Genomic DNA, 26153 nt, shown 5'->3' on the forward strand with positions numbered 1-26153 from the left:
GAAGGAAAGTGCAGAATGTGGTGAAGTGTCAGGCTGCTCTGTCCACTGGCCACCCATGCCCTTTCTTGCTACTCTGCCTTTGCCCCCACCTCTCCAAGCCACTTTGCCTGTCCATCCAATCCCTTAATCAGTACTCTGACTGCATGGCCTCCCATTGTACTCCCCACCATGATGTTCATCCACCTATCTTCCCTCCTTGCTTGAAAGAATGCCTACTTGCCAGCCCACCATCTCCCTTTGCCTGCCTGATACCTCAATTTGTGTGTGATGTCTCCTCCTCCCAACCCTCGCTGCTACTCTGCTCCCTACCAATGTGTGCACCCATTCCTTTCCCCTACTCACCTGTAGGTCCACTGCTTCTGCCATCCACAGCTCTAACAGAGAAGCGTTATGTGCGCTGGCAAAGCTCCTTCTGCCTTCAGATATAAGAATCCAGAAATGGAGCCAATTTATTGTGTATATTGATAATACAGGGTGGGCTTAGAGACTTCCCGCACTCTGTGTGCATGAAGTGTCATGTACAGATGTATCTATAGTAGTTGTATCATGTACGCTGGGTATTAGCTGAGTTTCTATTTATACATATCTTCAAATTGTTCATTGCCCTGCTTTCTTTACACCTTTCTGTGAACTGTAGCACAGTATAGTATTGCAATTCTGACCAAATGTAGTAATGTTGTTTCTAGCACAGTAGTGCAAATAAATGCTGCTGTGTTTGTGTGACATCCAGTGTCTAACTATATGGTACTTGTTGGGCCTATTTCTGAGTGCTGATGCAGGATCTTGCAGGGTCAGTCCTTTCACCTTTAAAAATAGAAGAGTGATCAAATAGTATATCCTCTTTGCCTCGAAGTTCCTCTTGTTTTAGTTTTTTGTTTGTTTGGTGGGGGAGTTTGGCATGATGTGAATGTTAAGGAGTCAACTAGAAAATATAGTATTTCAGCAATACACAAATAAATGTCTTTATAAATCTTGCTTGGAGACTCCAGTTTTATTGTTTCAGACTGACTCAGCTTGTTAGCAGATCTCTTCCAGGAGTTTAGAATTGGACATTCAATTTGGATTAAATTGCTACAGTCATTTTTTTAATGTTAGAAATCATCTGCTTATACTCAGGACAATATTCAGTTATTTAGTATGATAAGCACGAATGCTCTAGCTCAAAGTTGTTAGATGCTGCTGAAAGCTCCTTTCTGTCCGCAATTTCATAACGAGAAAAAGTGGTGGCCCTCTTGGCTGCTATAAAATCTCCTGGCATTACAGATGATTATATAATAACATCATCTGATAGAGCATTTATAGCTTCATATTATGCATGTTTACCCATAAGTAAATCCCTCTCATTTCAGTGTGGTTTACTCCCCAGATAACCTTTTTAAGAATGTCATTCTTAATAACTTCACACTGAGGCAGACTCATTCCTTTGTTGTGCCTTTGTATATATTTTTTTTTCATCTGAATCTATGGTAATATATGTTTCGGGTGTTCCATTATTTATAGATCTTCCTCTTTTCGTGCTGCCTCCAACTTTGCAAAGCATTGTTATCTTTTCCAGTGACTCTTGTCGTCTTGTCATGTGACCAAAGTACAATAGTCTCAGTTTAGTCATTTTAGCTTCTAGGGATCAGACTTAACATTATTTGATCAGACTTAATGTTATGGCCTCTGGTTGTTTGGCATGTGATATAGTAGCATTGCTGAGTCAGAGTCAGGTTTGGGTCAAGATCTGAATAGGTGTCAGAATGGGAATTCAATATACATGAAAGCACCCTGAAAGGGCTACCAGCACTGCCTGGCAAATGCTAGCAGATTTTGAGGTGGTATCATACCCCATGTCCAGAACTAGAAACTGGGAAGTTAAATTTTATGCCCTACAAGCTTTGAGGATTTTTTCATACTATTATTTGTATAACTGATGATTTGGGAACCACTTCTAGTCCTCAGTGAAGGCAATACCTAGACTCAGGGTGCCATGATAGCACTTGATTTTGATGTATCTATTTGATAGCACTTGATCTGTTATGAGGGGATTGTAGACTTGAAGGAAACACACAGCAAGCTTGATGAAAGCAACTATGGAACAGATTTATTTCAGTGATATGCATGGTTGGTTGGTGGTTGTTTGGAACAGAAAAGCTTTTTACTTTTCATTTTTTAAAATCAGGAATAATACCCAAACCTATGTACCACAGAGCAGTTTTGCTCTTTTTAACTAGAATAGCACCCAGCTCTTACCTACCTTCAAAATACCTGAACCCCATAATAGACTCCCTGCCTAACCAGCACACCTCCTGACCATTCTCCTACCAAAATCCCACCTCCCAGCTCTGTCAATTGGCCAGCAGTTAAACTTACAAATTCCTTCCTCCCACACACAAACATTTCAATCCACCATTTCAAGGTGATGCTCCTGGAAAGTGGAACTTGAAGCTGTCCATCACAGGTGATGCTTTCGGAATATCCCCTAATTTCAGTGGTAACAACTATAATGACACAGGGAAATTCCAAGGGAATTTCTGGAGGCCATTTTCCAGCCAATTTCCTCCTACTTCTTGCAAGTGTGGCATTGGGCTGATAGTAAGGGTTCACTTGCTGCAGCAAACCTATTGCTGGAAGAAACATGGGAGGAAAATGCTTTTCATGTTTTTGCAGTGTTAGCACTATAGATAATAAATAACCTGGGGTTTAGAATACTTAGAAATGCTATTATTTGGTCTTTGTTTTGATAGCACAAGAGGGAAGCCCTGAAATCCACCAAGTATGTGGAACTTCTTATTGTGGCTGATAACCGAGAGGTAAGCAAAATCAAAAAAGTGAAACTGGAGAAGAGAATTGTTTCAGCAAGGAAGGCAAAGAATGTCTTATAATTCATGGTATAGTTTATCTTTGATTTTGATTTATCTATTTGGTTGGCACATTAGTTTTATTTTGTTCATAGTTCCAGGTATTCCCTTGACCATTTGAGAAAATAGGAGTAGACTCATTGGATTCAATCATAGCTGAACCCTTGCAGTCACATTAATAAATGCTTTGGATGCTTTTAGTCCTAGTTTTGATACTATTGAAAGAGTCTCAGTCAGCCTCTTCCTGAGACTTTGTAGAGCTTCTGCCACCAAGACTTGGTATTAGTTACCTTCATACAGTCATTTTGCTGGTGGCCAGATTTAATTTCTGGTTGTACGACTAAGCAAATGTCATTAATCCCTGTACATGCATTACTTTAAGATAACCAAATTAAGCCTTGCTTGCAATGATCTCTCTGAAAATTGTAATTCTGTAAAGGTAGTTTTTAGTACACATGTAAAAATCAATTCCTGTGGTTTCCAGTTTAAAAATTCCAATTTCAATTAACAAATTGACCCCCATGTCATTTTCCAGACAGTTGCAGAGAATGCACTTTCCCTTGTACCATGTTCCCTTGTGAACTACTATAGTCATGAAATTTGGAACAATTGCCAAGAAACTTTGAAAGAAACTCACAACAGAGTCCTGTAACTTCTTTGGTGTAAAGGGAAAATTTGGGAATTTCAACTACTGACATTCCCGCCAATCTAGAAGTTATTTAATGCATGTCAGCTACTTATATGCCTTGTTTTCTTTACACTGGAATCGACATAAAAATGACAAGTTTGGCAGGAATTTCTTGAGAAAAGTAGATGATGACAGGAGAATTTTTTTTAAGTGTTTGGTGTCACTTCAAATTTTTTTCTAGTTTCAGAGACAGGGCAAAGATGTGGAGAAAGTGAAGCATCGGCTTATAGAAATTGCAAACTATGTTGATAAGGTAAAGTGTTTTAGTAATATATATATAGTGTCAATCTCAGTGAAACAGCCTACTTTTTGAGTGGTATATTCTTGTTGTTACTGAAGCCAGTTCTCTTTGCGAACATGACTGTGAAAGTACTTGTGTAGAAGGAAGTAATAATAAATAAATGGAGTAAATAATTTTAATAGCGAACATGATTCGTGGCCCAGATTCATTGAGACTGCTTCCACACCAAGGCTTTTATCCACTTTGTCTATCAAAACTGCAGCACGTTTTATTTTAAACATCCCCATGTAGTCTAATCTATATATCCAATAGTGAGGTTTGACCCCTCCACCACCTGTGGATACCTCTGAAGATGCCAGCCACACAGCATGGAAAACCCACAAAACCCAGTTGATTCTGGCCATGAAAGCCTTTGACAATACAGTTCGTTTCAGTTCTCAGCTTTCTTTTTATAAAAATCTCTTTAGTCCCTTTTATTGTGGAGATATATCTTTTACTTTCTATCTCTGCAATGAAAACAGCTAGATACTTTTTAGTGAAAGTTAGGAATTCAGAGGAACTAGCACACATAGTAGCATGTTATAACATTATAGTGGTCCTTTGATACGTTTGAAATGTAAATCTCAAATACTTTAGGTTATCAAAAGAAAATGGAATATAGGTAGTAGCTGTTCATTCTGGTGGAAAGTGCAGTGTTTAAGAAATCAATTTTGTGCAATGTTTAAGAAATGTCAATTTGGACCAAACTACAGAAGACTGATCTGTATACCGTATATACCGGCGTATAAGACGACTGGGCGTATAAGACGACCCCCCCACTTTTCCAGTTAAAATATAGAGTTTGGGATATACTCGCCATATAAGAGTACCCGGCGTATAAGACGACCCCACACTTTACAGATGATTTCCGAGGGTTCAAAATTAGTCTTATACGCCAGTATATACAGTATATATATTTTAAAATTGATGAATTATTTTTCATTGATAAATTGTGCAAGAATCAGACTTTGATACATAGATTTATAACAATAGTATCTTTAGGAAGCCAAATTGTTACTTAGATGGGAAGATATGATCCCACATCACATTCCTATGAATGTTGGAGAAATGCAGGACTCATGTCTTCTCTTGCCATTCTTCAGACCTGCCGGTCCTGACTTCAAGACCACAAATCCTTACATGTGCAGAATGTTTTAATAAGATCTACTCACTGTGCGTTGCACAATCAAAATCTGTTATATGATCCAGACATCAACTGTGCAATTTGGGCATATATATGTTACATTCATTTACCTTATTTCTATCTCTATGCATGTGAGGGCAGTTGTGCCTGGTATATGGGGTTGGAATCTTTCTCTCCCACTGTATGTAAGAAAAGTTGGATGAGAACATCATCCAGTCTGGGCTTGTCATATTAGTTTTTTTTTTACAATTTTGTATGTTGCTTCCATGGAACAGGGTTCAGCATATTGATTTGGCTTTCATACTAGTTCTATAGGCCACTAAACATTCGAATAGCCCTGGTTGGAGTGGAAATCTGGAATGACATGGATAAGTGCACAATAACCCAAGACCCCTTTACCACCCTACATGAATTCCTCGACTGGAGAAAGCTGAAACTACTACCTCGTAAACCACATGACAATGCACAGCTAGTGAGGTATGTAAACGTAAGAAGTGAATACTGAGAAAGAATTTCATAGCCCAAGAAACGCTGTTCAGAATTCTAGATTTAAATGAATCTAGCTCATTCCAGTGTCATTTCCATCACTGCTACATCAGTGTGCAGGACAGCTAAAAGGTGGTTTAGTTAAGTGTGCAGAGAACATTGCAATCCTCTGCATTATTCACAGCCTGGTCCAACTTGTGATGTGTGAACTCCAGACCTCTGACTGGTGGCTATTAATCGAGGCTAAGATTTCCTCCTTGAATCTTTCAGGATATTCCTTGCTCATGCTCGCTGCCAACAAGATTTATCATCAGTTAAAAAATAAACTATTTGAGCAGGAATACTAATACCTTTGAGCAAGGCTCACAGTTCCTGCTCACTTTGGGATTATTCTTTGTATTTTTGGATTTGTACTTTGGGATTATTCTGCACAAACTCTGTGTTTTCTGTTCACATCACTCACACTGTTCTATACTGAATTTACCCCTTTCTTTGTCCCTATGTTGTATATGCCTAACAAAGATCTCTACATTCTAAATACAAAACATTAAACTGTGCAATGGGAACTGCCTAAATTTTCTCAGGCACTGAAACTACAACTTTGTTCCTTTTATGCAAAAAAAACCCCACCAGACAATTCTGTATTTATACATTCATTGGAATGCAAGGTGAGCATGTTAGAAAGGCCACTCTATCCAGGTGGGAGCCACAGCAGAGGATGCTCAGGTGCAGTTGATCCGACCCATTTGTGATGTGGCAGTTTGAGGAGCCTTTGTTCAAATGAACAAAGCTTTCACAGCACAATATATGTGGCTAGTCAGTCTTGAAGATATGTGGATGCACATATGAAGGACTTGTAGGTGATAAGCAATACTATGAATTGATCCACATGAGGATCAGGTTACCAGAAGACAGACAATGGGGAGGATTGTCCCTGTAATAAGTGCTTAACAGTTCAATCCAGCGCTGAGGCGGACAGGGCCAGCAAAGTTTGAGCGCCACTATGTCTGCTCCACGGGGCTTACCTGTGGCACAGGAAGTCTGAAAAGGTTTTTTAAACAAACAAACAAACATCTGACTATCCCTTAGCTATGCCTGGTTACAGGGGCCAAGAGGGGTCTGGAGGCCAACTAAGGTCGGCCCCACCCCCCAGAACACCCCCGAAATGCCGGCATAGCTGGCAGTGGTATGCAAGCACCAGCACAAGGCCAGGCATCACAGCTGGGCATTGCATGGTGCCAAAGCAGCTGGGCACCAGCGAATTTGCACCTGCACCTGCTCAAATGTCCTGGAGAGGGCATTTACACTGGCAGAAGCCCACACCATATCCAGAGAGGGATTCCATCTCCCCCTCTCGATTGCACTGCCTATTTGTCTCATTCAGCCATTAATTTATGTGGAATAAAGTACAAGGGTGAATGCAGGGATATCATAGCAGTGGGGAGCTAAACCTGCCTTCAAAAGCTGATTGTCTTCTTTTAACATTCTTTCTTTTCTTCCATCAGTGGAGTATATTTCCAAGGTACTACCATTGGCATGGCACCCATAATGAGTATGTGTACTGCTGAGCAATCTGGGGGAATTGTTATGGTAAGTGCTTCTTAGCAGCCCTGATTAACTATTAAGCAAATTAAGCACATGCTTAGAGCACCAAGGGAAAAGGGGCACCACATAAAGTGAAAAAAAGGCATTTTTCTACTGTCCAGCCCTAATTATAAGCAAAAAAATGCTTTTTTTGCTGTAGAGTGTTAAATAAATGAAATAAAAAACAGACTATATTCAATTCAATTAAATTCAATCACCTTTATTAGGCATAGGTTAAAATTATAAACTAGGGGTAGCCAAAATAAAATCAAGATTGAAATGACTGGAGTTTTGACAATGCCAGAACAAAGAACTTCGCCACATCATTAGTCCTTTTATAACAGCGATCATTGAGGAGTAACTGGATCTTACCCTTATTATAGAGAGAAAATTTAAAAAATATATGGGCCTTGATTAATTGTTTACGTAAATCAGCATGGCGGGCACAATGCAGTAAAACACGTTTCGCTGTTTCAGTCAGAGTTGAGGAACATGACCAAATCCTTTCATTTAACGGGATGCAGAGATATCTTCCCAGAGTTATCACCATGGGGAGAATATTAAAATGGGCCTGCATGAAGGCACATCTTAAGGTTGGGGATGTGAGGTTGAGGAAATAGAACAGACTATATTGTGAATATAAATTTTGAAATCTTGTCAAACTGGTCTGCAAGTAAGCCGAATTATGAATCTTGCAAATGGAAAGGCTGGGGCACCAAGGTTGGACTGTGCTTTTGGCATCAGTTGGACTTAATCTGGCCCGGCTAGTTAGTACACTATTTTGTCTGTCCAATGCAAAACAATTTTCATATTTGGCATGTCAGGACACTTAGCTTTCTTTATTCCCTTTTTATTTCATGACAATGTTGGATATAACTATGGTCTTGGCAGTCTGGCAATTCAGGAACGAATTGTCTTTTTTCAAAAAAAAAGTTTTTTTCATCTTCATCTAATTATGTTGGTATTCCTTCCAAATTCTAAGACTTTCAGAAAAAATTATTCCTGATTTTTTTTACAGTACTCTTTGTTCCTTTGTGCAAAGAATGAACCTACCAGTAGGACTCCATAAATAAACTGGAAGTGTATGTGAACATCATGTGTATATTCTCCAGTGGCTAGATTCGAGTCCAACTGCACTCTTAGAGACCAACATGAATTTTGGCATGAGCTTTCAAGCTTTCTGCTGAGGGGACCATTGACTCTTGAAAGCTCATAACCTGAAAATGTTGTTGGTATCTATAAAGTGTGACTGTACTCAAATCTTGCTGTTCTACAGCAGACCAACATAGCTATCCACTGAAACTGTGTTCTCCAGCACTACCTATTACCTGCAGAATCCGGAGCAAATTGTGTATGCATGGAAATCAGTAAGGCTCAGCATATGGTTCTGACTGCTAATTGCAGTGGATGCTGTACATTTTATGAGAAAACTTTAAAGTAGGTTGTCCACCAAATATCAGCATTTAGTTGGTTAATCAAAAGCTTTAAACAAATTAATGGATTAAATTTGCATAAATTAGCTATTCAAAAGTCTCAATATATGATATGCTTTTGTGAGTTTCTGAAAATGGTGATGGTGAGCCAAATTCCAATCTGATTTATAATTAATCTGGATCTCCTGTATTATTTATATATTCTATGTCCCAAACTTGAGGGGCATGATTTGCATGGGTGCTTTTAGATTGCAGGTGGCCTTGCTAACACTATAAAGAATGTGCCAGTTCATATAGCCTTCTGACCATCTCTGCCTCCTCTAGCAGACTGAACGTTTTACTGGAGAAACTGGAGAGCACCTGATTTATGTTTTGTAGACCTGAGGATCCACAGAGACCTTGGATACTGCCATACATAGTTTCCACAAAGTTCATGCACTACCATGGAAGACCTGTTAGATTTATCAGAGGTGGCACATACATCAGATAAGGCTGGGTTCATACTTTGAAATCCTAGGTGCATTAGTGCTTAAAAAGCATTGTAAAGGACATCTTCTGTGTATCCCAGGATGTACAATGCCATAGAGTCCACCTTCAAAAATGGTAGTTTGCTCCAGGCGAACTGATCTCTGTCACGGGGCAATCAGTTGTAATAGTGGTAGTTCTCCTCCAACACCTGAAGACTGGTAATCCTAATCTGGGGTTCAGTCATACATGATGACAAGAGATTTTTGACTGGATCTTCTCAGTGATTGCTAAGCTGTAGTTTCTACAATATGGGGCCAAATTCATACATGTGTCATGGCAGGCAGACCAAACAGACTTTTGCTTATTGCAACCAACCATTTTTGCTGTTATTAGATCTTTAACAAAAATGGATCCCAAAAGGACTTGCAGGGGGCATCTCATTTTCCCCTTCATCACTACATCCTTATTCCATTTCCTAAAGCCCCCATGGCGTCTCCCTTTTTTCCTGCTTCTGTTTCTGCTTTCCAGTAGCCAGCTACCCTTATCAGCACACACTCCCTTTTCAGCTTTCCTGTCTTCTCTCCCCTCTAGCAGCCTCTTCACAGAAAACGGTGGTCCAGTTTTGTGATGCCGGCTGTGCTGGGCCCATTTGCACTGGAGGAACCTGCAATGATTTGTGAAGCAGAGCACCTCACTTTTGTTTGTCCTAAATCTCTCCTCGACACTATTTCTTCTTTCCTTCATCCTAGCAGCTCTCATATCCTCACATTTCCCTGCTTCCATATCTTCTTCACACACATACGTGTATCCAGATTTTCTCTCTCTCCCTCACCATCATCTTTCTTTTCTTCATTCATATCCTATCTTTCTCCACAATGGGCACTCAATGCAGCTTACATCATTCTCTCCTTCATTTTATCCTCACAACAATCCACAGGGGAGAATCAAGACACCAGTGTGCCTGTGCTTCTTACTGTGCTTCAAACTCACACTGGCAGGGTGAAGGCAGACATCATCATACCCCTCCTCACTGTCTGCTTTGTGCATGGGCCAGCACATGGCAAAGCTCCATGCTGCAGTAAAACATGCTGCATGGTGCTGCAGGATGGCCACCCACCAGGATTTTGCATGGCCAGGTAAACTTCAAATCCATCCATGAAACTATCCAGTTTTGTTGTTTAAGTCTGCCTTGAATGACAAGTTCAAAAAATGTCATGTTTCATCATGAAACTATTCAACTGATTTGTTCAGTGGTTTTTAATCTTTGGGCAGTAGATGGTGCCCTGTTTGGTTGTGAAACCTTTGATTGTGAAACTTTTTGTTAAAACATTTGTCTAATAGTCAAAATGGTCCAACTAAACTAAAGGGAGAGTAAATGTTAAACTCAGAAATCTATTCATTGTTTTTGCACCATACAGTTTTCTAATCAGCAGTTTAAAAAAAGTCATTTGTTTGTTTAGAATGTAATCAAAGCAGTCTTTTCCACTGTGGCACTGCATTCTCAGCCTTAAAAACAACTTTAGATACCTAATAAAACAGTGTTCAGAATGACCCAAATATTTTAACGCCCCACAAGAGTGCTGACCTTTAAAGCCAAATAATCCACTGCCCTGGTCCAGCTGTGCAAGTAGTCATGCTTTTATTTATTTTAAGGCTATATTGAAATAAAATAACAGTGACTGCAAGCATGAAATGTGATTATGAGACTCAAATGTCTTTTTAAAATGTTCAGGATGTAAAGATAGCCTTAAAATCCCTTACTTTCAAAAATCAAATGCTCCTGTTATAGACCAGACATTTCAGATTCTCTCCTTTATTTGTTTGCTTCCAGATTTGATGTTCATTACATCAGAGTTTCCTTCTTACCCTTTGTTTTCTTTAACTGCATCTGCAGAGTCAGGATTAATTATAGCTACTGTTGTTTACATATGTTGGTAATTTAGAGCTGGGAACAATAGAGGTGAATCACTTTAGACATGACAGATCTTATGTTCAGTATTATATGTCCAGGAAAACATTTGAAGCAGTGTGTATTTGTTTTAACACATGGGTTCATCTGAAACAGAGGTCCCTACAAAAATGAGGGTCTCTGGGAGGGACCTCTAAAGTAGGCTGGCAAACATCAGGAGAAAAAATAAACCTTGGCATTACAATTAAGTCCAATATCGATACTACTAATTTATACTGATGAGGACTTGGCATCAAATAACGGCAAAATAGGAAGAAGAGAGAGGGGATGCCTCTTCACATTTCCAAGACAACTGAGTGCCCTTATGCTGTGTGGCAGGGGACAGTGCCCTCACAGTGCACTTAGGAATATGGGAATATTGTCCAGTTGTCACAACTATGCAAGGGTGTATTACAAAATGAGATAATCCAGTTATTTTGACAAGAACGAATTTGTAATGTGTCCTTTCTACCCAGCTGTGACACTTTCCTCACTGATGTGTCTGTCACCTGTTTCCCAGCCTCTCTTAATTCTCACTAACTATGCTGGCACCGGAATCACACTAGATTCACATTTAGTTAAATTCCCATTTGGGGATTCTTGCTATCCCTGAAACTGTTAATCTTAGGTTCCAGCAAAACCACTGGAGGACACCAGACAGTTGTTAAGGACATGAAACGTATAAAATAAAATTGATAAGACCAAATTTTAATTTAAGAATCACATACCCTTCAACATGCTTAATAAAACTAACCTTTATTAATCTTATCGCTAATAGTTTCCTTGCTGAACTATTTTACTTTATAACTCACCTACCTAGCCTAGCTCTGCCTAAACAGATCTAACACAAACTGTCTTCCTTAACCTTTTCCAAGTCTAAATATCTCTCCCCTCAATAACTTCTGCACATCCAATCATAACATTTCATGCTTAGCTCCTTCAGTGGTTCTTTCTCTTCTTTTAACATTCAGTCACTTCACTTCATACACATACTGTCCTCCCCCAGTCCACTACATAATTACAATGATATTATCTACTAATCATATGCATTGTGTCACATCAGTCAAATCCATAGTGCTCTGACATCATCTTGCTCATGATGTAATCTCTAATTATCTATGATCATACAATGAGGGCATTGCTTTAGCAAAAGACATGGGAAACAAAGTGACTGTACACTGCTATGAAAAAATGCGGGGAATTACAGCCCCCCCCCCACTAAAAACATACTGGTTATCATGCTCCATACTGCCTTATCTATAATATTTTCATGTGTAAAATTTAACACAACCCTAGATAAAATTACTAGAAGTTCTTCCAGTTGATGCATGATGATTATTTATTTATTTAAAAAATTATCCCCCATCTTTCTGCCCTCATCACAGCCACCCACGCAGATTAAAAATATCCTTTTTATAAACCATTAAAACCAAATAAAAACGCATCATTAAAAAGAGTTAAAATGCACATACAATACAATACAGAATAGATTTCCCACAGTTTGCCCAGTGAATTGCCATGTTGCTCATACCTCTGAACTGTCACATTATCATGATGATTGCATATTTTCTGTCTTATTTACATAGTACATAGATACTTATACATACCTATCAAATTGTGTGAAAAGTAGTTCCACCTTTACTAGATGACATTTTTATTTTTTATTTTACTTAAAACATTTTAATCTGAATTTTTACCCAAGTACTCCAGACAGTGAATAGTTAAATAGACATTAACAATTAACATTAAAAAACAATACATATATGTCAAACAGCAATTAGAACAAAGCAAGGATGGAAAGAATGCAAGGGAATGCCAAACAAAACAAAAAAATCTTCATTTGCTGGTAGAAGACAATGGCAAAGGGGGAGTCAGATTCATCTTTCTGAAGAGGGAATTCCAAAGTTCCAGTACCACAACTGAGAATGCTCTTTTGTGGATTGCCACTTATCCAACCTCAGAAAACAGTGGCATCTGGAAGAGAACCTCAGAAGATGATTATAGTAGTTCGGTAGGTTTTTATGGTAGTAGGTGATCCTTAATGTCCTTACTTGGGCCTGGTTTATACTTGTGCTTACTTTGATTTGTACTCTGATTATGACTGTTGATTTCAACAAGTCAAAGTAATTTTATTCATAGATTGTTTCAAAAATGGCATGCAGAACCACTTGCATATAAACAGTTTTCTTCGTTGACTAGCTCCATGACAGTATACCAATTGCTCAGCATAGTCCTATCTGCAGAAAATTAAATCCAGATATTCGGGTCATGAACAGATAAGATAGATCTGTCCACAAGCCTGAGAAAAGTCACAGGTTTGCAGGAAAATCTGAAATCTTTAAAAACAAAATATTGGGGATTAAAAAGAATGCCTATAGCTGTAAGAAATGAATTCCCTCCGTGGCCATTGCTAGGCAACAATATTGCCAGAATTCAAGCCTTGGATTCTCTTACTGAAAATTAAGGATAGGGGGTAGGGCCCTTTTTAGGACTCTTTTGCCTTCTAAAGGAGGACTTACCAGGATCAGCAACTGCTGGGCTACTTGCTACCACACACTATTTGATTACAACCAAGCCAAGCTGCTTGCTGCTGTTCAATATTGGCCATCACATTAAAACCAGTGATGTAATGGTTACAGTATCAAGAGACCCAGGTTCAAATTTGACTGGTAGATGGAAAGGAGAGGAAGAAGCAGAAAAAGGGGAGAGGCTGGGGGAGCTTTCAGAGAAGGGAAGTGGAAATGTGGAGAGGGAAACAAAGTATTTCTGCAAGTCTTTGCGGGTCCCTGCTTGTAAAATGATATTTCAGAGATCGTTCCATGTAACTGTTGGTATGTGCATTTCAAGTGCAGGAGAAGGCCTATATTATTTAGGCAGACAGCAGGCAGGGTTTTGTTTTTTATACCAATAGTAACTGAAATGCGCTTTCCATATGTCACCATCTGTAACAGACTCTAATGAGCTTGTACACACATCGTTCTAAAAGGCTGTAGCAACTTGTCATTTGTACAATGAGCTTTACCTTCTCTCTGACTCTGTTATCTTTGAGGATCATTCAGACACCCCTTTGGGAGCAGCAGTAACTCTGGCTCATGAGCTGGGCCACAATTTTGGAATGAACCATGATACACTGGAAAGGGGATGCAACTGCAAAGCATCTACTGACAAAGGGGGCTGCATCATGAACCCCTCAACTGGGTAAGTGCAAGCATATAATAAGCTCTGTTTGACAAAGAGATTTTGCTACATCTGCAGTTCTGTTTTTATTTCAGGAAACATTTAAGCAGTGGTTTACATCCTGTTATTTCAATTAATGTTTATCACAGAAACTTCTCCACAGTGTACAACAATAGGCCCACACAAATAAAATCAGGGAATGGCAGGGGGTCAGGGGAGAATTTTAAACTTCAGGGGTGTTTTCATTCCCCCATCCCCTCCTTGTTTTTTAAGGTTGCAAACTTAAAATCAAAAGTTTTACAATATTAACAATAGTCTTCAATCCAAGCATTAAAGTGAAAGAGAAGGCTTATAAATTAGCTCACATTCCTGATGTATCTGCAGCACTCCAATCCTGTTTTTGAAGGAAACTGCATAAAGCTGAATTGTCATTACAGCCTAGTCATCTGGAAAAAAAAAAGCCATTAAAACTTGGCTATTTCTATAAAGGCCCCTATGAAGTTCTATGAAGTTCCACCCCTTCCTGCTCCCCAAGCCCCACTTCCCAGCCTCAGTGCTTATAAAAGAAGGTCTCCAAGGCCAGGACTGCAGTCACTTCTGGCCTGCCCAAAGGGGAGGTCAGAAGAGACTGCAGGCTGCCTGCTGGGAGCCCAGCCAGCCAGGGGAATCTGGGGGGAGGTGGGCACCCTAGACCTTGCCCATGTCCATAGTGACATGGGCGGGGTCGAGGGCAGTGGGGGTAGAGCCGGGGTGGGGGGCAAAGCCTGGGGGCAGGGTGGGGCAGGACGGGGCAGAGCCTGGGGAGTGTCCTGGAGACAATTTGTCTCCAGGCACCATTTACCCCTGGTATGCCTCTGCCTGGAAGTGACATCATGGTGTTGCTGCCAGCTACCCCCAGTGTCTCCTCCCCTAGTTTCTCACTATTTACCAAGCCTGGCAATCCTAGCTCCTTTCTTTCATCTAAGTGGGCACACCAGTTGCTAAAACTACTCCAGTGCTCTAAATGCTGTAAATACGTGGCTCCCATTCTTATTTCACAGTTCATAGAGTTAAGAAATAGATTCTGTATGTGTTTTACTTGTTCTAACATGTGGCCACTGATAGACCTACTCTAAGCCTTCCACTTCTTGGTGAACATTATCACTTTGGATTTTGCATAGTTATGTTCAAGGCAATTTTTTTTTACAGTATGTATCACAGAGCGATAAAAGTCACCTTAAGCCAACACTGGTAAGAGATAGCAGAACCGCATTGTCAGCATACAAAAGAATGGGGACGTGAATGCTGTTCAACTTTGAGCAATGACCATCAACTGTAGTCAATGTGGGACCAAAATCATTTAAGCAAAGGTTAAATGAAAGGTGGGCCAGCACACAAACAAGACTGTTTTTCCACACAGGAGGTCTCTCGTGATCAAATCAAACGCCCCCTTGAGGTCCAAAAAGGCCATAAAAAGTTTAGAAGAGCACTTACAGGAATATTTGTCAGCCAAGTGGAATAGAACAAGGATATGATATAATGTAGCTTTACCATTGGTAAAGCCAATTTGTTCTGGAAGCCAATTTGTTCTGGAAATTCTGTATGTGTTTTGCTAGGTGGAAGTGTACTTTATCTCAGAAGTAAACATTGCGAAGGGCTCTGTTGAGGGTATGCAAAAAAGTTAGGGGGAAAATCTGATTCAGGTGATTTGAACCCCAAATTTTTTGGAATTCCCAAATGTTCCAGAATACCTGGGGGAGGGGGTGAAAAAAACCCAGCTCTCTTATAAGCCATGGGACATCTTTCGGGGAGTCAGGGGGGCTGTTTTTTATGATGGTAGCTCTCCTTACAAAAACACCCAAGTTTGGTAAAGATTAGGGAGTCCAATTTTATGGGCTTCCACCTGCTTCTGTTTTTCTTTTTCTCATAATTCTTCAGATTCACCCCAACATATTGTGTTGCATAAAATGGGTTCATTATACTTGTATGTATGCAAGTTTCTACTTTTCTTGAATTCTTTTTTCTGGAAATCCTTTTTTTCTTTCAAGTTTTTGCTTACAATACATAAGCTATTCCACGCATACACACACTGTTTTAAAGTCAGGAGGAATATAAAGTAAACAATAAACATGACTGATTGGAATGGGAATGTTATGCATGTAATTTAAAGACACATCTGAAGTCTCAAATTTCTTGGCCAGAATGGAATTTGTTGTATGGAAAGATGCCCTTCCGTTAACAGAGAAGTCTTCATGAGAGGAGTTTTTCATTCATGGAAGGACTATTTCAATTACTGGAAGACTCCTCTGAACTGAATGACTCCATGAACAGAACTTTCTCATTACATGCAATTCTGTATCTTCAGAAATAACTAGTGGGAACACTGAGATTATACAAGATGAAAGAGACTTAGAAACAGGCTGTCTTCCTCTGGACAATATTGTTAAGTAAGCATGGGTAAATTAATTAGACCTATAGAATGCGATGGACTCCCCACACCTCTGTTACAGCAGGTTTTTTAATTACTCTTTCTTGTCTTGTGACAGTGATTGCTTCTCAGTCAAATAATTGAGTGGTTTCATCCACTGTTCATTCCACTGTGGTCTTTTTTGGACAGTGAGGTATTCTATATAATGAAGAGCAATATGCCTGTGTTTTCTGGATCAATGCCAGGCTATATTGGCCATGCCTGTTCACATTAGATATGCTTATTTTATTTCAGGCTTTCTCACTAAAATATTAAGAACAGTCTTAATTCATGTTTGTGATCGAGACTCGGTATATTTTATACACACACAAATGCATACACAACCAAGGAAATTCAGATAAAAATTTTAAGGGTTTTCTGTCGTGTACTGACAAAGAAAGTTAAAACATCCATTTTGACAGTAGGTATTCTCCAAAACCATGGAAGTATAATGATGTCCAAAATGTCACTAATTTATTTACTCAAGATTGTAACTTTTTACTATTTGTATCTGCTACTGGACTAAAATACAAATTATATCACTTGGCACAGTGTTTGAGCAGAAACATGAACCATGTCTCCTCTCCCACACCTGTAGTCTCCCACGCCTCTAGTCAATCTCTGATTTAAATAGCCTGGGGTAGGGAACCTGCGGCTCTCCAGATGTTCAGGAACTACAATTCCCATCAGCCTCTGTCAGCATGGCCAATTGGCCATGCTGGTAGGGACTGATGGGAATTGTAGTTCCTGAACATCTGGAGAGCCGCAGGTTCCCTACCCCTGAAATAGCCAGTGAGTGCCTGAAAAAATGCCAGTCCAAAATTGCTCAGCAGGAGTGGCATTAAAAGCAACAGATACAGAACAGTTATTTAATAGCTACAAGTTACCTCCAGTCTCTTCTCTTTCTGACCATTTACACATTGTAATTGCCTCAGAGGCATAGCTAGGGAAAACAGAGCCCAGGGCAAAATCTGAGTTTTGTCTCCCCCATATGGGCAGCCACCCTCCCCCACCATGACCAAAGGCCACCCTCCCCCACTACAACCAAAGAATGATTTTTTGCACCAGGTCATCTCAAAGCCACCATCACATTATAGAACATTTCTCAACTCACAAATCTGAACACAGCAATGGGCCATGGCACACAGCAGAGATTTTTAAAAGTTGACAACATTTTCAAAATGTTTTCAAAATGTTTAACAACTGTTATAACACTTAAAAGCATTTTAAGTGTCATATGACTTAAAATGCTTTCAAAACACTCTGCTTCGTCCTTGGTGTTTCAAGACACTCTGCTTCATCCTTGGTGTTGATAAATGCCAGGTCCATAAATAATAAGACCGCAGTCCTCTGAGATTTTCTCGGAGTTCAGCAGATGGACCTGGCATGTGTCACCGAAACCTGGGTGCGAGAAGGCGAGACCGTCGCCTTGGGCGAGGTCGCGCCACCGGGTTTCGCGTGTCTCCACCGATCACGAACACAGGGCCGGGGGGGAGGCGTGGCGATGTTCATCCGTGATTCCATCCCTTTTAGGGTCATCCCGGTCCCGGAGATCACTGGTATGGAGTGTGTCTGCCTGGAGTGGTTGGCATCGGAGAGGTTGGCTGTCCTTCTGGTGTACCGGTTGCCTAGCGCCCCAGGGGACGGCCTGCCGCGGCTGCTGGAGGTGGTGGCGGACTGGGCGCTGCGGTTCCCCAGACTTATTGTCTTGGGGTACTTCAACGTCCATGTCGACACCGCCTCATGTGCGGTAGCTGCGGACCTGGTGTCATCCATGGCGACGCTGGGTCTCTCCTTGGTAAATTCTGGCCCCACTCATGAGGCCGGTCACACTCTGGATCTGATCTTTGGGTCGGGTGTAAATGTGGTCATATCCTCTTGTGATAGAGTGCCATGGTCTGATCACTATGCCCTGACGGTTCGGTTGAACATGCCACAACACCCCCGTCTAGACGACGAGCGGATTTTTGCTCGCCCGCGGAGACTTATGGATCCTGTTGGATTCCTGAATGCTCTACGGGATCCTGAACCCACCAGCACCCTCGATGGACTAGTGGCAGATTGGAATACCCGCCTCTTTAATGCCATCGAGGTTGTTGCTCCCCGGCGCCCTGTACAACCCCGGTCTCGGCTGGCTCCTTGGTATACCGAGGAGCTACGCTGTCTGAAACGGGAGCTTAGACGGTTAGAGCGAGTGTGGAGGAGGTCTCGTGACGAGGCTGCGCGAACATCTTATAGGACGTTTATGAAGGCCTATGAGATGGCGATGAAGGAGGCGAAGAGAGTATTCTTCTCCTCCTCTCTCGCATCTGCTAGCTCCCACCCAGCACAATTGTTTCGAACTATTCGGTCGCTTACCTCATTATCAGAGGGTTCAAAAAATGATCAATTGGCTATTAGCTGTGAGGCATTTATGAGCTATTTCGCAGATAAAGTCGCGTTGCTCCGCCAGGACCTTCCTGCCACTTTGGAGACAATTTGCGAACTGGAGGCTCCCTTGCCGTCTTCTGGCCCTTGCTTGGCCCAGTTTTCCCTGCTCTCGGAAAACTGTTGACAGAGCCTTGGCTGCTGTTAGACCAACTACCTGTCCTCTGGATCCGTGCCCCTCCTGGCTTATTAAAACATGCCGAGAGGAGTTACGACCCCACCTGTTGAATATTATCAATAGCTCCCTTGAGCAAGGAGTCTTTCCTGGTGGGTTGAAGGAGGCAGTGGTCTGCCCACTCTTAAAAAGACCGTCATTAAATCCTAGTGATCCAGCCAATTACCGCCCAGTTTCGAATCTTTCGTTTCTGGGGAAGGTAATTGAGAGAGTGGTGTTGGAGCAGCTTCAAGGTTTTCTGGAGGACACATCGGCCTTCGATCCCTTCCAGTCCGGCTTCCGTGCTGGGCATGGGACAGAGACTGTTCTCGTCGCCGTCACAGACACGCTCCGTATGCAGCTTGACCGAGGCGGATCGGCGCTGCTGGTATTATTGGATCTTACCGCAGCGTTTGATGTGGTCGATCACGATCTTTTGACCCACCGCCTGGCCGCTTCCGGGGTGCGGGGCACTGTCCTTCAATGGATTGCCTCGTTTCTCCGGGACCGGAGTCAGCAAGTGTCGTGTGGGGACAAGGCCTCCCGAGGGTGCCCGCTTTATTGCGGTTGGTAAAATCTCAGGAGGCGCTGCTGTCCCCGCTGTTATTCAACATCTATATACGCCCCCTTGCTCAGCTGGTACGGAGCTTTGGGCTGGTCTGTCACCAGTATGCTGATGACACCCAGCTCATTCTGTCGATGGAGGGGGGAGCCGTCACCGCCCCTGCAGCTCTGCAGCACTGTTTGGAGGCAGTTGCTGGTTGGTTGAAGCAGAGCAGGCTAAAGCTGAATCCAACAAAGATGGAGATCCTTTGGCTAGGCCGAGGGGGGGGGCAGGGGACTTTCAGCCGCTGGTGTGGGAGGGGGTCTCATTGGCACCGACCCCCTCAGTTCACAGCCTGGGGGTCCACCTGGATTCGTCTCTTTCAATGGAGACCCAGGTGGCCCATACAACCCGGGTTGCTTTTTTCCATCTTCGCCAGGCCCGGCGACTGGCCCCCTTCCTCTCCCAAGCGGACCTGGCCACAGTGGTCCATGCAACGGTCACCTCCAGATTAGACTATTGCAACTCGCTCTACATGGGCCTTCCCTTGCGGCTGATCCGGAAATTGAAATTGGTCCAGCATGCGGCGGCTCGCCTACTCACGGGAGATGCCATTAGAGATCACATCATGCCCATGCTGTTGCGTCGCCTGCACTGGCTCCCAGTTGAATTCCGGATCGTCTTCAAGGTATTGGTTTTAACCTTTAAGGCCTTGCGCGGCTTGGGACCCTCGTACCTACGAGACCGTCTGGCCCCATATGTCCCACGCCGGTCTCTGCGTTCTGCGGAGGCCAATCTGCTGGTGATCCCCGCCCCCTCTATGATGCGGCTGGCCTCCACCAGGGCCAGGGCATTTACGGCCCTGGCCCCTGCCTGGTGGAATGCTCTTCCTCCAGCTGTCCAGGCCCTGCGGGACCTCAATGAGTTCCGCAGGGCCTGTAAGACTGAACTTTTCCACCGGTCCTTTGGGGAGACCAGCCGCTGATGTGGGTGCCCGAAACAAACATGCTGAGAAACACTCTAGACCCACTGTCCCTCTCTTAAGAGGAGGTTTTAATAGCCGGATGCCATCTATTTTAAAACTTAAATAAGGTTTGATATTGAATGCTGCATTTTAAGTCTTAATTTATTTTTATCTTGTTTTACTGTCTGTTGTTAATGTTGGACACCGCCCTGAGCCCTCCGGGGGAGGGCGGTATAAAAATGCAACAATAAATAAATAAATAAATAAAAATAAAATGTTTTATTACTGCTGTGAATAATTTTATTACCCTCCACTCATTCCTTTGCATTTCTCCCAAGCATTGCCAGAAATAATAGCCAATCTGGATTAATACCAAACCTGCTCAAATAAGCCACAGTACAAGCAAGCCTGAATTTCCATCTCTTCCTATGAATGCCTATTTCACACTTGTATCAAAAAGAACTCCAAGCACTGCAGATTCATCCTGATATTGCTCAAGGTTCTGTCTTGAGTGCTGAAACTGTGCAGAACTTCCACATTCAGAGGCAGTGAACCTCTGAATACCAATGCCAAGAGGCAACATCAGACTTCGGCCTCTATGCCTTTTTGTTGAATCTCAGGGAGTTTACTGTGGGGAGTTTACTCCAAGCATTCCAACACATCATTTTCTACAATTCCGGGTTCAGAGAAATTGTGAACAGCTATGTGTTTGTGTCCCCTGTAATTTGTAATTTGTAATTCCAGGAGATCTCCAGCCGCCACCTGGAGGTTGGAACAATATGACTTGCACTCTTTAGCTAACTATTATGTATCTGAAATTCACTCCACTATCTATAATGAAAAACCACATTATGCACTTACTTTGAGAGACACGGTATTATAAAATTATATGCCAAAAGCTATACCAAAAACAAATAGCTACAGGCAATTAAAATAGCAAGGGGGAAGACTGGAAAGTTTAAAAATAGATCTTTTTCAAGTGGAATCAAATATGCAACACTTACATCAGAATAGAATAGAATAGAATAGAATAGAATCTTTATTGGCCAAGTGTGATTGGACACACAAGGAATTTGTCTCCGGTGCATATGCTCTCAGTGTACATAAAAGAAAAATACATTTGTCAAGAATCATAAGGTACAGCACTTAATGATTGTCATATAGGTCTAGTACATACTATACATACATAGTACATACTAGTACATACTAGTACTATACATACATGTATATGCATAATTTTTTAACTATACAGCTTATGCATAATATAAAAAAAGATTAATAAAAACTTTGCAGGTTCAATTGTTCAAGTTTCATGGCTGGTTGCATTCTAGCATTTATGAGATTATTTTGTAAACTCTTCAGATTCTGAATTTCCAAAGTTCATGCTACCCCGTGAGCTGTTTGCATAACGCAGTTTTATAGGGCTAAACCGTTACCTATAAGGGGATTATTTTCATATTCAATGCATTACAGATCTTGTGCAAATGCAATTAACAGATATCATACTGTGCTTAGGCTGGAAGATAACACAAACTAGCTTTTGTTTTGATTAGCCTCCTCCTGAAGCCTCTGTAAAACTGAAAGTAGAAAGTCATATTTTCTTTTCTTTTAAAACTTTCAAAAGGGCATGCATGATCTCTTCTCTACTTTCCCTGCTGGCTCCATCTCCCCTCCCCCCCATGAGGCAAAACTGAAAGTAGGAGCCAATGAGAAGAAGGCTCATTTGCATGCAGGCTCTGCAGGTGCTGGGGGACAGTTGGGAGGAAATATCCTTTTGGGGGGCAGTAAGGGATGAGGGCAAATTACAAAATTGTGATTTTTCAGATGCCTTGAGGATTCTGGGAAACTGTGTAAAATGAAATTGGGACTCAGCATAACTTGAAAGGTTCACTGATTGTGGAAACATAAATACCAAGCTGAGTGAGTTTTTATATAGAGAGAGCAGCAGAGAGATAGAGAGAGAGCAGGCGAGGAGGAAGAGGATGGAAGATGACAACGTGGGGGCATGATCAGGCAGAGGAGGGGGCGGGGCACAACCAGGTGATTTTGTGCCCCCCACATGACTCCCACGGGGTGCGCGCGTGGCATTTGTCCTCGAATGTCCCCATGGGAGCTTCGCCACTGCATTGCCTTTATGTCCATACCTATCTATATCCTTTTTTAAAATGTATAGATATTTCAAGAAGAATTAATGTTAAGGGCATCGTTAAAGAGGGGAGTGTGGTCATTGTATGTGGATTAAATGCCACAAAGTCACTTCCTACTTATGGTGACCCTATGAATTCATATGACCCTCAAAACATCCTATTGTTAAAAGCCTTGTTCACATTTTGCAAACTGAGGACTATGGCTCCCTTGACTGAGTCAATGCATCTTATGTCAGGTCTTTTTTTCCTGCTGTCTAAATTTGTCTTGGCATTGTTGCCTTTTTCAGTGCGTCTTATCTTCTCATCATGTGGCCAAAGTATGACAGTCATTTTAACTTCTAGGCAGAGTTCAGGTTTGATTTTATCTAGAACCCTCTTAGTTATCTTTTTGGTGGTCCACAATATCTGTAGAAACTCCCCTCCAACACCACATTTCAAATTAATCAGCTTTCTTCCTGTCAGGTTTCTTCGTTACCCAACTAACAAACCTATACATAAAAATGAGAAATATTATGGTATGAATGATCCTGATCTTGGTCATCAATGACATACTTATACTTAAGAAAATTTTCTAGCTCCTTCTAATACTCAATTCCTTGATTTTTTTTTGGTTGTGGTATCTTTTGTTTGATGATAGAGCCATGAAATTGAAAATCTTGATTTTTTTTTTAGTTTCTTCATTGTCAGTTTTAACATTGTGTAATTCTCCAGCATTTATGATGTTTGTTTTCTTGATGTTCAGTTATAATCCTGCTGTAGCACTTTCTGGTTTCACCTTCACCAGAAGTCATTTAATATCTTTACTATCTGCGGCCAATAATATGGTGTCATTTGCATATCTCAAACTGTTAATTTTCCTTCCACTAATTTTCACTCCATCTTCATCTAAATCTAATCCAGCTTTCTTTATGATATGTTCTGCATTCAGATTGAAGAGGTAGGGAGATAAATTACATCCTTGTCTGACACCTTTGCCAATTGGAAACCATTTTGTTTCTGTATATTTTGACCTAACAGTACCCTCTTGTCCAAAGTACAGGTTGCACATCAAAATAGTCAGATGCTGTGACACACTCATTTCTTTTAAAACCAAATATGGCTTTTCATTATCCACACAGTAAAAAGCTTTGCTATGACCTATGAAACGCAAGCTAATTTTCTTCTGAAATATTCTTGAGTGTTTCAGTAAACAATGTAAATTTGCAGTATTATCTCTGATGTCTCTTCCTTTTCTGAATCCAGTTGGAACATCTGGCATTTTTAATTCCATATTTGGTAACAGTCTTTGTTATAAGAAATTTCAGCCTGTAGGCCATTAGTTTGCTTTTCATATTTGTAGGCATATTCTCAAGATTTTCATGGAATCTTCTTTGGTGACTTGGAATAGGTCTATTGATGCCATATTTATTTCTGGTGATTTGTTTCACCCAATTGCTCTCAGTACAGCTTTCACTTCACATTCTGAAATTGAAGATTCTTGTTTAAAAGTTTCTCATTTGAAGGAATCAATCTCATATCTTTTGTACAGTTCTTCAGTGAATTGCTCCCATCTTTTCTTTATTTTGTCAGTTTATGTTAATATATTTCTATATTGATCATGGTGCTTCAAATATCCTCTTGATTTCCTGGATCTGGTGGAAAATATATTTTTGCTTTTTTTGTTGTTCTGCTGGGTTTTTTTACACTTGTTATAATAGCTCTTTTTGCCTCTATACGCAAATTGCTGGAATGCTGCATTTACCTACTGATTCTATTTCTGTCACCTTTTACAGTTGCTTTTTGTCTCTCTTTAACAATTTTAAGAGTTTCATTAGTCATCCATTGAGGCTTTTCATTTCTTTTAGCTACAGGAATACTCTTTGCACATTCTTCCTTGATAATATCTCTGTTTTTAACCCTTAGTTTTTCTAGTTACCATTCTCTTTAACTTAGTAATGCAAAGCTGTTCTTTTGATGGTCTTTAAACTCTTTAGAAATGTTGTTTGAGTTCCATTTTGGCACTATGAATATTTTGGTGTTTTTCTTCAATTTTATTCTAATTTTCTATAGTTCATGGTCTGTAAGACAATTAACTCCTGGCCTTATTTTAGCTGAGAAAATAGATTTTTTGCTATTTTCTGTTTCCAATTATATAATGTATTCAATTTTATATTGGCCCTCTGGTTATATCCATGTATGCATTCATCTTTTCATTTGCCTGAAATGTGTTCACAGTGAACAAATTCTTGTCTTCACAGAATATTATGAGTCGCTGTCCTATTGCGTGTCATGCTCCAAGTCCAAATTTTCTGACACTTGATTCCATTTCTTATGTGTTTGTCATTTTCTAAGTAAAACACTTTGAAATCTTTTGACTAAAAATATCCTGATCCAGTCCATTATATTTCTTTCTCCAAGGACTGCAGTATTTAAAGGTTCCATTTTTTGTTTTATGATTTCAAGTTTACTTTGATTTATACTCTCCACATTCCAAATCCCTATTATATGCATCAATTAGCTTTGGACCTTTCTTTTGCATCAATTCATGTCAACTATTGAACATTTTTTCAGCTTTAGTCAGTTGCATCATTTAAGAATAGTACTATTTGTAGTTGTCCTCAGCTCTTTCCCAGTAGCTGACTGAATACAATCGAACCTGGAGTTCCATCTTCCAGGATTATATTTTTTTTCATTTTGAACTGTCTCAACATAAGGTTTTCAAGGTAAGAGATGACCAGAAGTGGTTTACTGTTGCCTTCTTCTGTGCAGTACTATCCAAGGTTAACTAAAGTGTCAGTACCATTGTCAGTGATAGATCTTCCACCAGCATCACCTTCCATTGCTGCTGCTGCCCAGTACCTACCCTCAAGAATTCTCCACCGCATCACCATTGGAACTATCCATTTTCTTCTGCTGATGTGGCCACTGATCTTGAACAGGGTAGGTGCATCTTAGTCTTGTGTTTCAGCTGTGACTGTTACATTTTGAGTGACTCTGCTAAGAGTTTAGCCTCCAAGTGACTGTGGTACCATGGATTAAATGGAGCTATAAGAGAGAAAGGTGTTATGCTCTGGAAAGATGGGAATGAAGGGTGAGGGGCACTGGGTGAAAGCCAGCAGCCCCACCCCTTTTGCCCACCAACATTGTGGCAATGGGATAAGAAGCTGTTTATTTTCTGAAAAATGAAGAAAAGTAAAAGGGGGGGGTTCACTTGACTCCATACACCTAACTCAGTGAAAATTTGCTTCTTACAAAAAAGATAAGTACAGTTGCCTTATGTGCCTGATAGATGAACTGCGTCACAAATTTCACCATGTCGGAATGACAGATTTTATCTAAAGGTCTATCAATGCTGTAATACTCTTCCATAATTTAATCAAGTAAAAGATTTAAACCCCCCCCCCCAAAAAAGGATTTATAACCCACCTGGAATAAAAGAAC

The 26153-nt window shown here is 40.8% G+C and overlaps 1 protein-coding gene across 2 annotated transcripts in view; it reads left to right on the forward strand.

Annotated features, from left to right (window-relative positions):
- ADAM12 (ADAM metallopeptidase domain 12) overlaps positions 1-26153 on the forward strand; it is a 327649-nt gene that overhangs the window by 206521 nt on the left and 94975 nt on the right. For both annotated transcript variants that reach the window (XM_048505732.1, XM_048505733.1), the window contains exons 7-11: positions 2730-2795; positions 3713-3784; positions 5263-5432; positions 6947-7031; positions 13924-14072. In XM_048505732.1, coding sequence (XP_048361689.1) covers positions 2730-2795; positions 3713-3784; positions 5263-5432; positions 6947-7031; positions 13924-14072 — 542 coding nt within the window. The remainder of the gene's footprint in view (positions 1-2729; positions 2796-3712; positions 3785-5262; positions 5433-6946; positions 7032-13923; positions 14073-26153) is intronic.

The sequence above is a fragment of the Sphaerodactylus townsendi genome, linkage group LG08 (genome assembly GCF_021028975.2).
Source record: "Sphaerodactylus townsendi isolate TG3544 linkage group LG08, MPM_Stown_v2.3, whole genome shotgun sequence".
Classification (NCBI taxonomy): domain Eukaryota; kingdom Metazoa; phylum Chordata; class Lepidosauria; order Squamata; family Sphaerodactylidae; genus Sphaerodactylus; species Sphaerodactylus townsendi.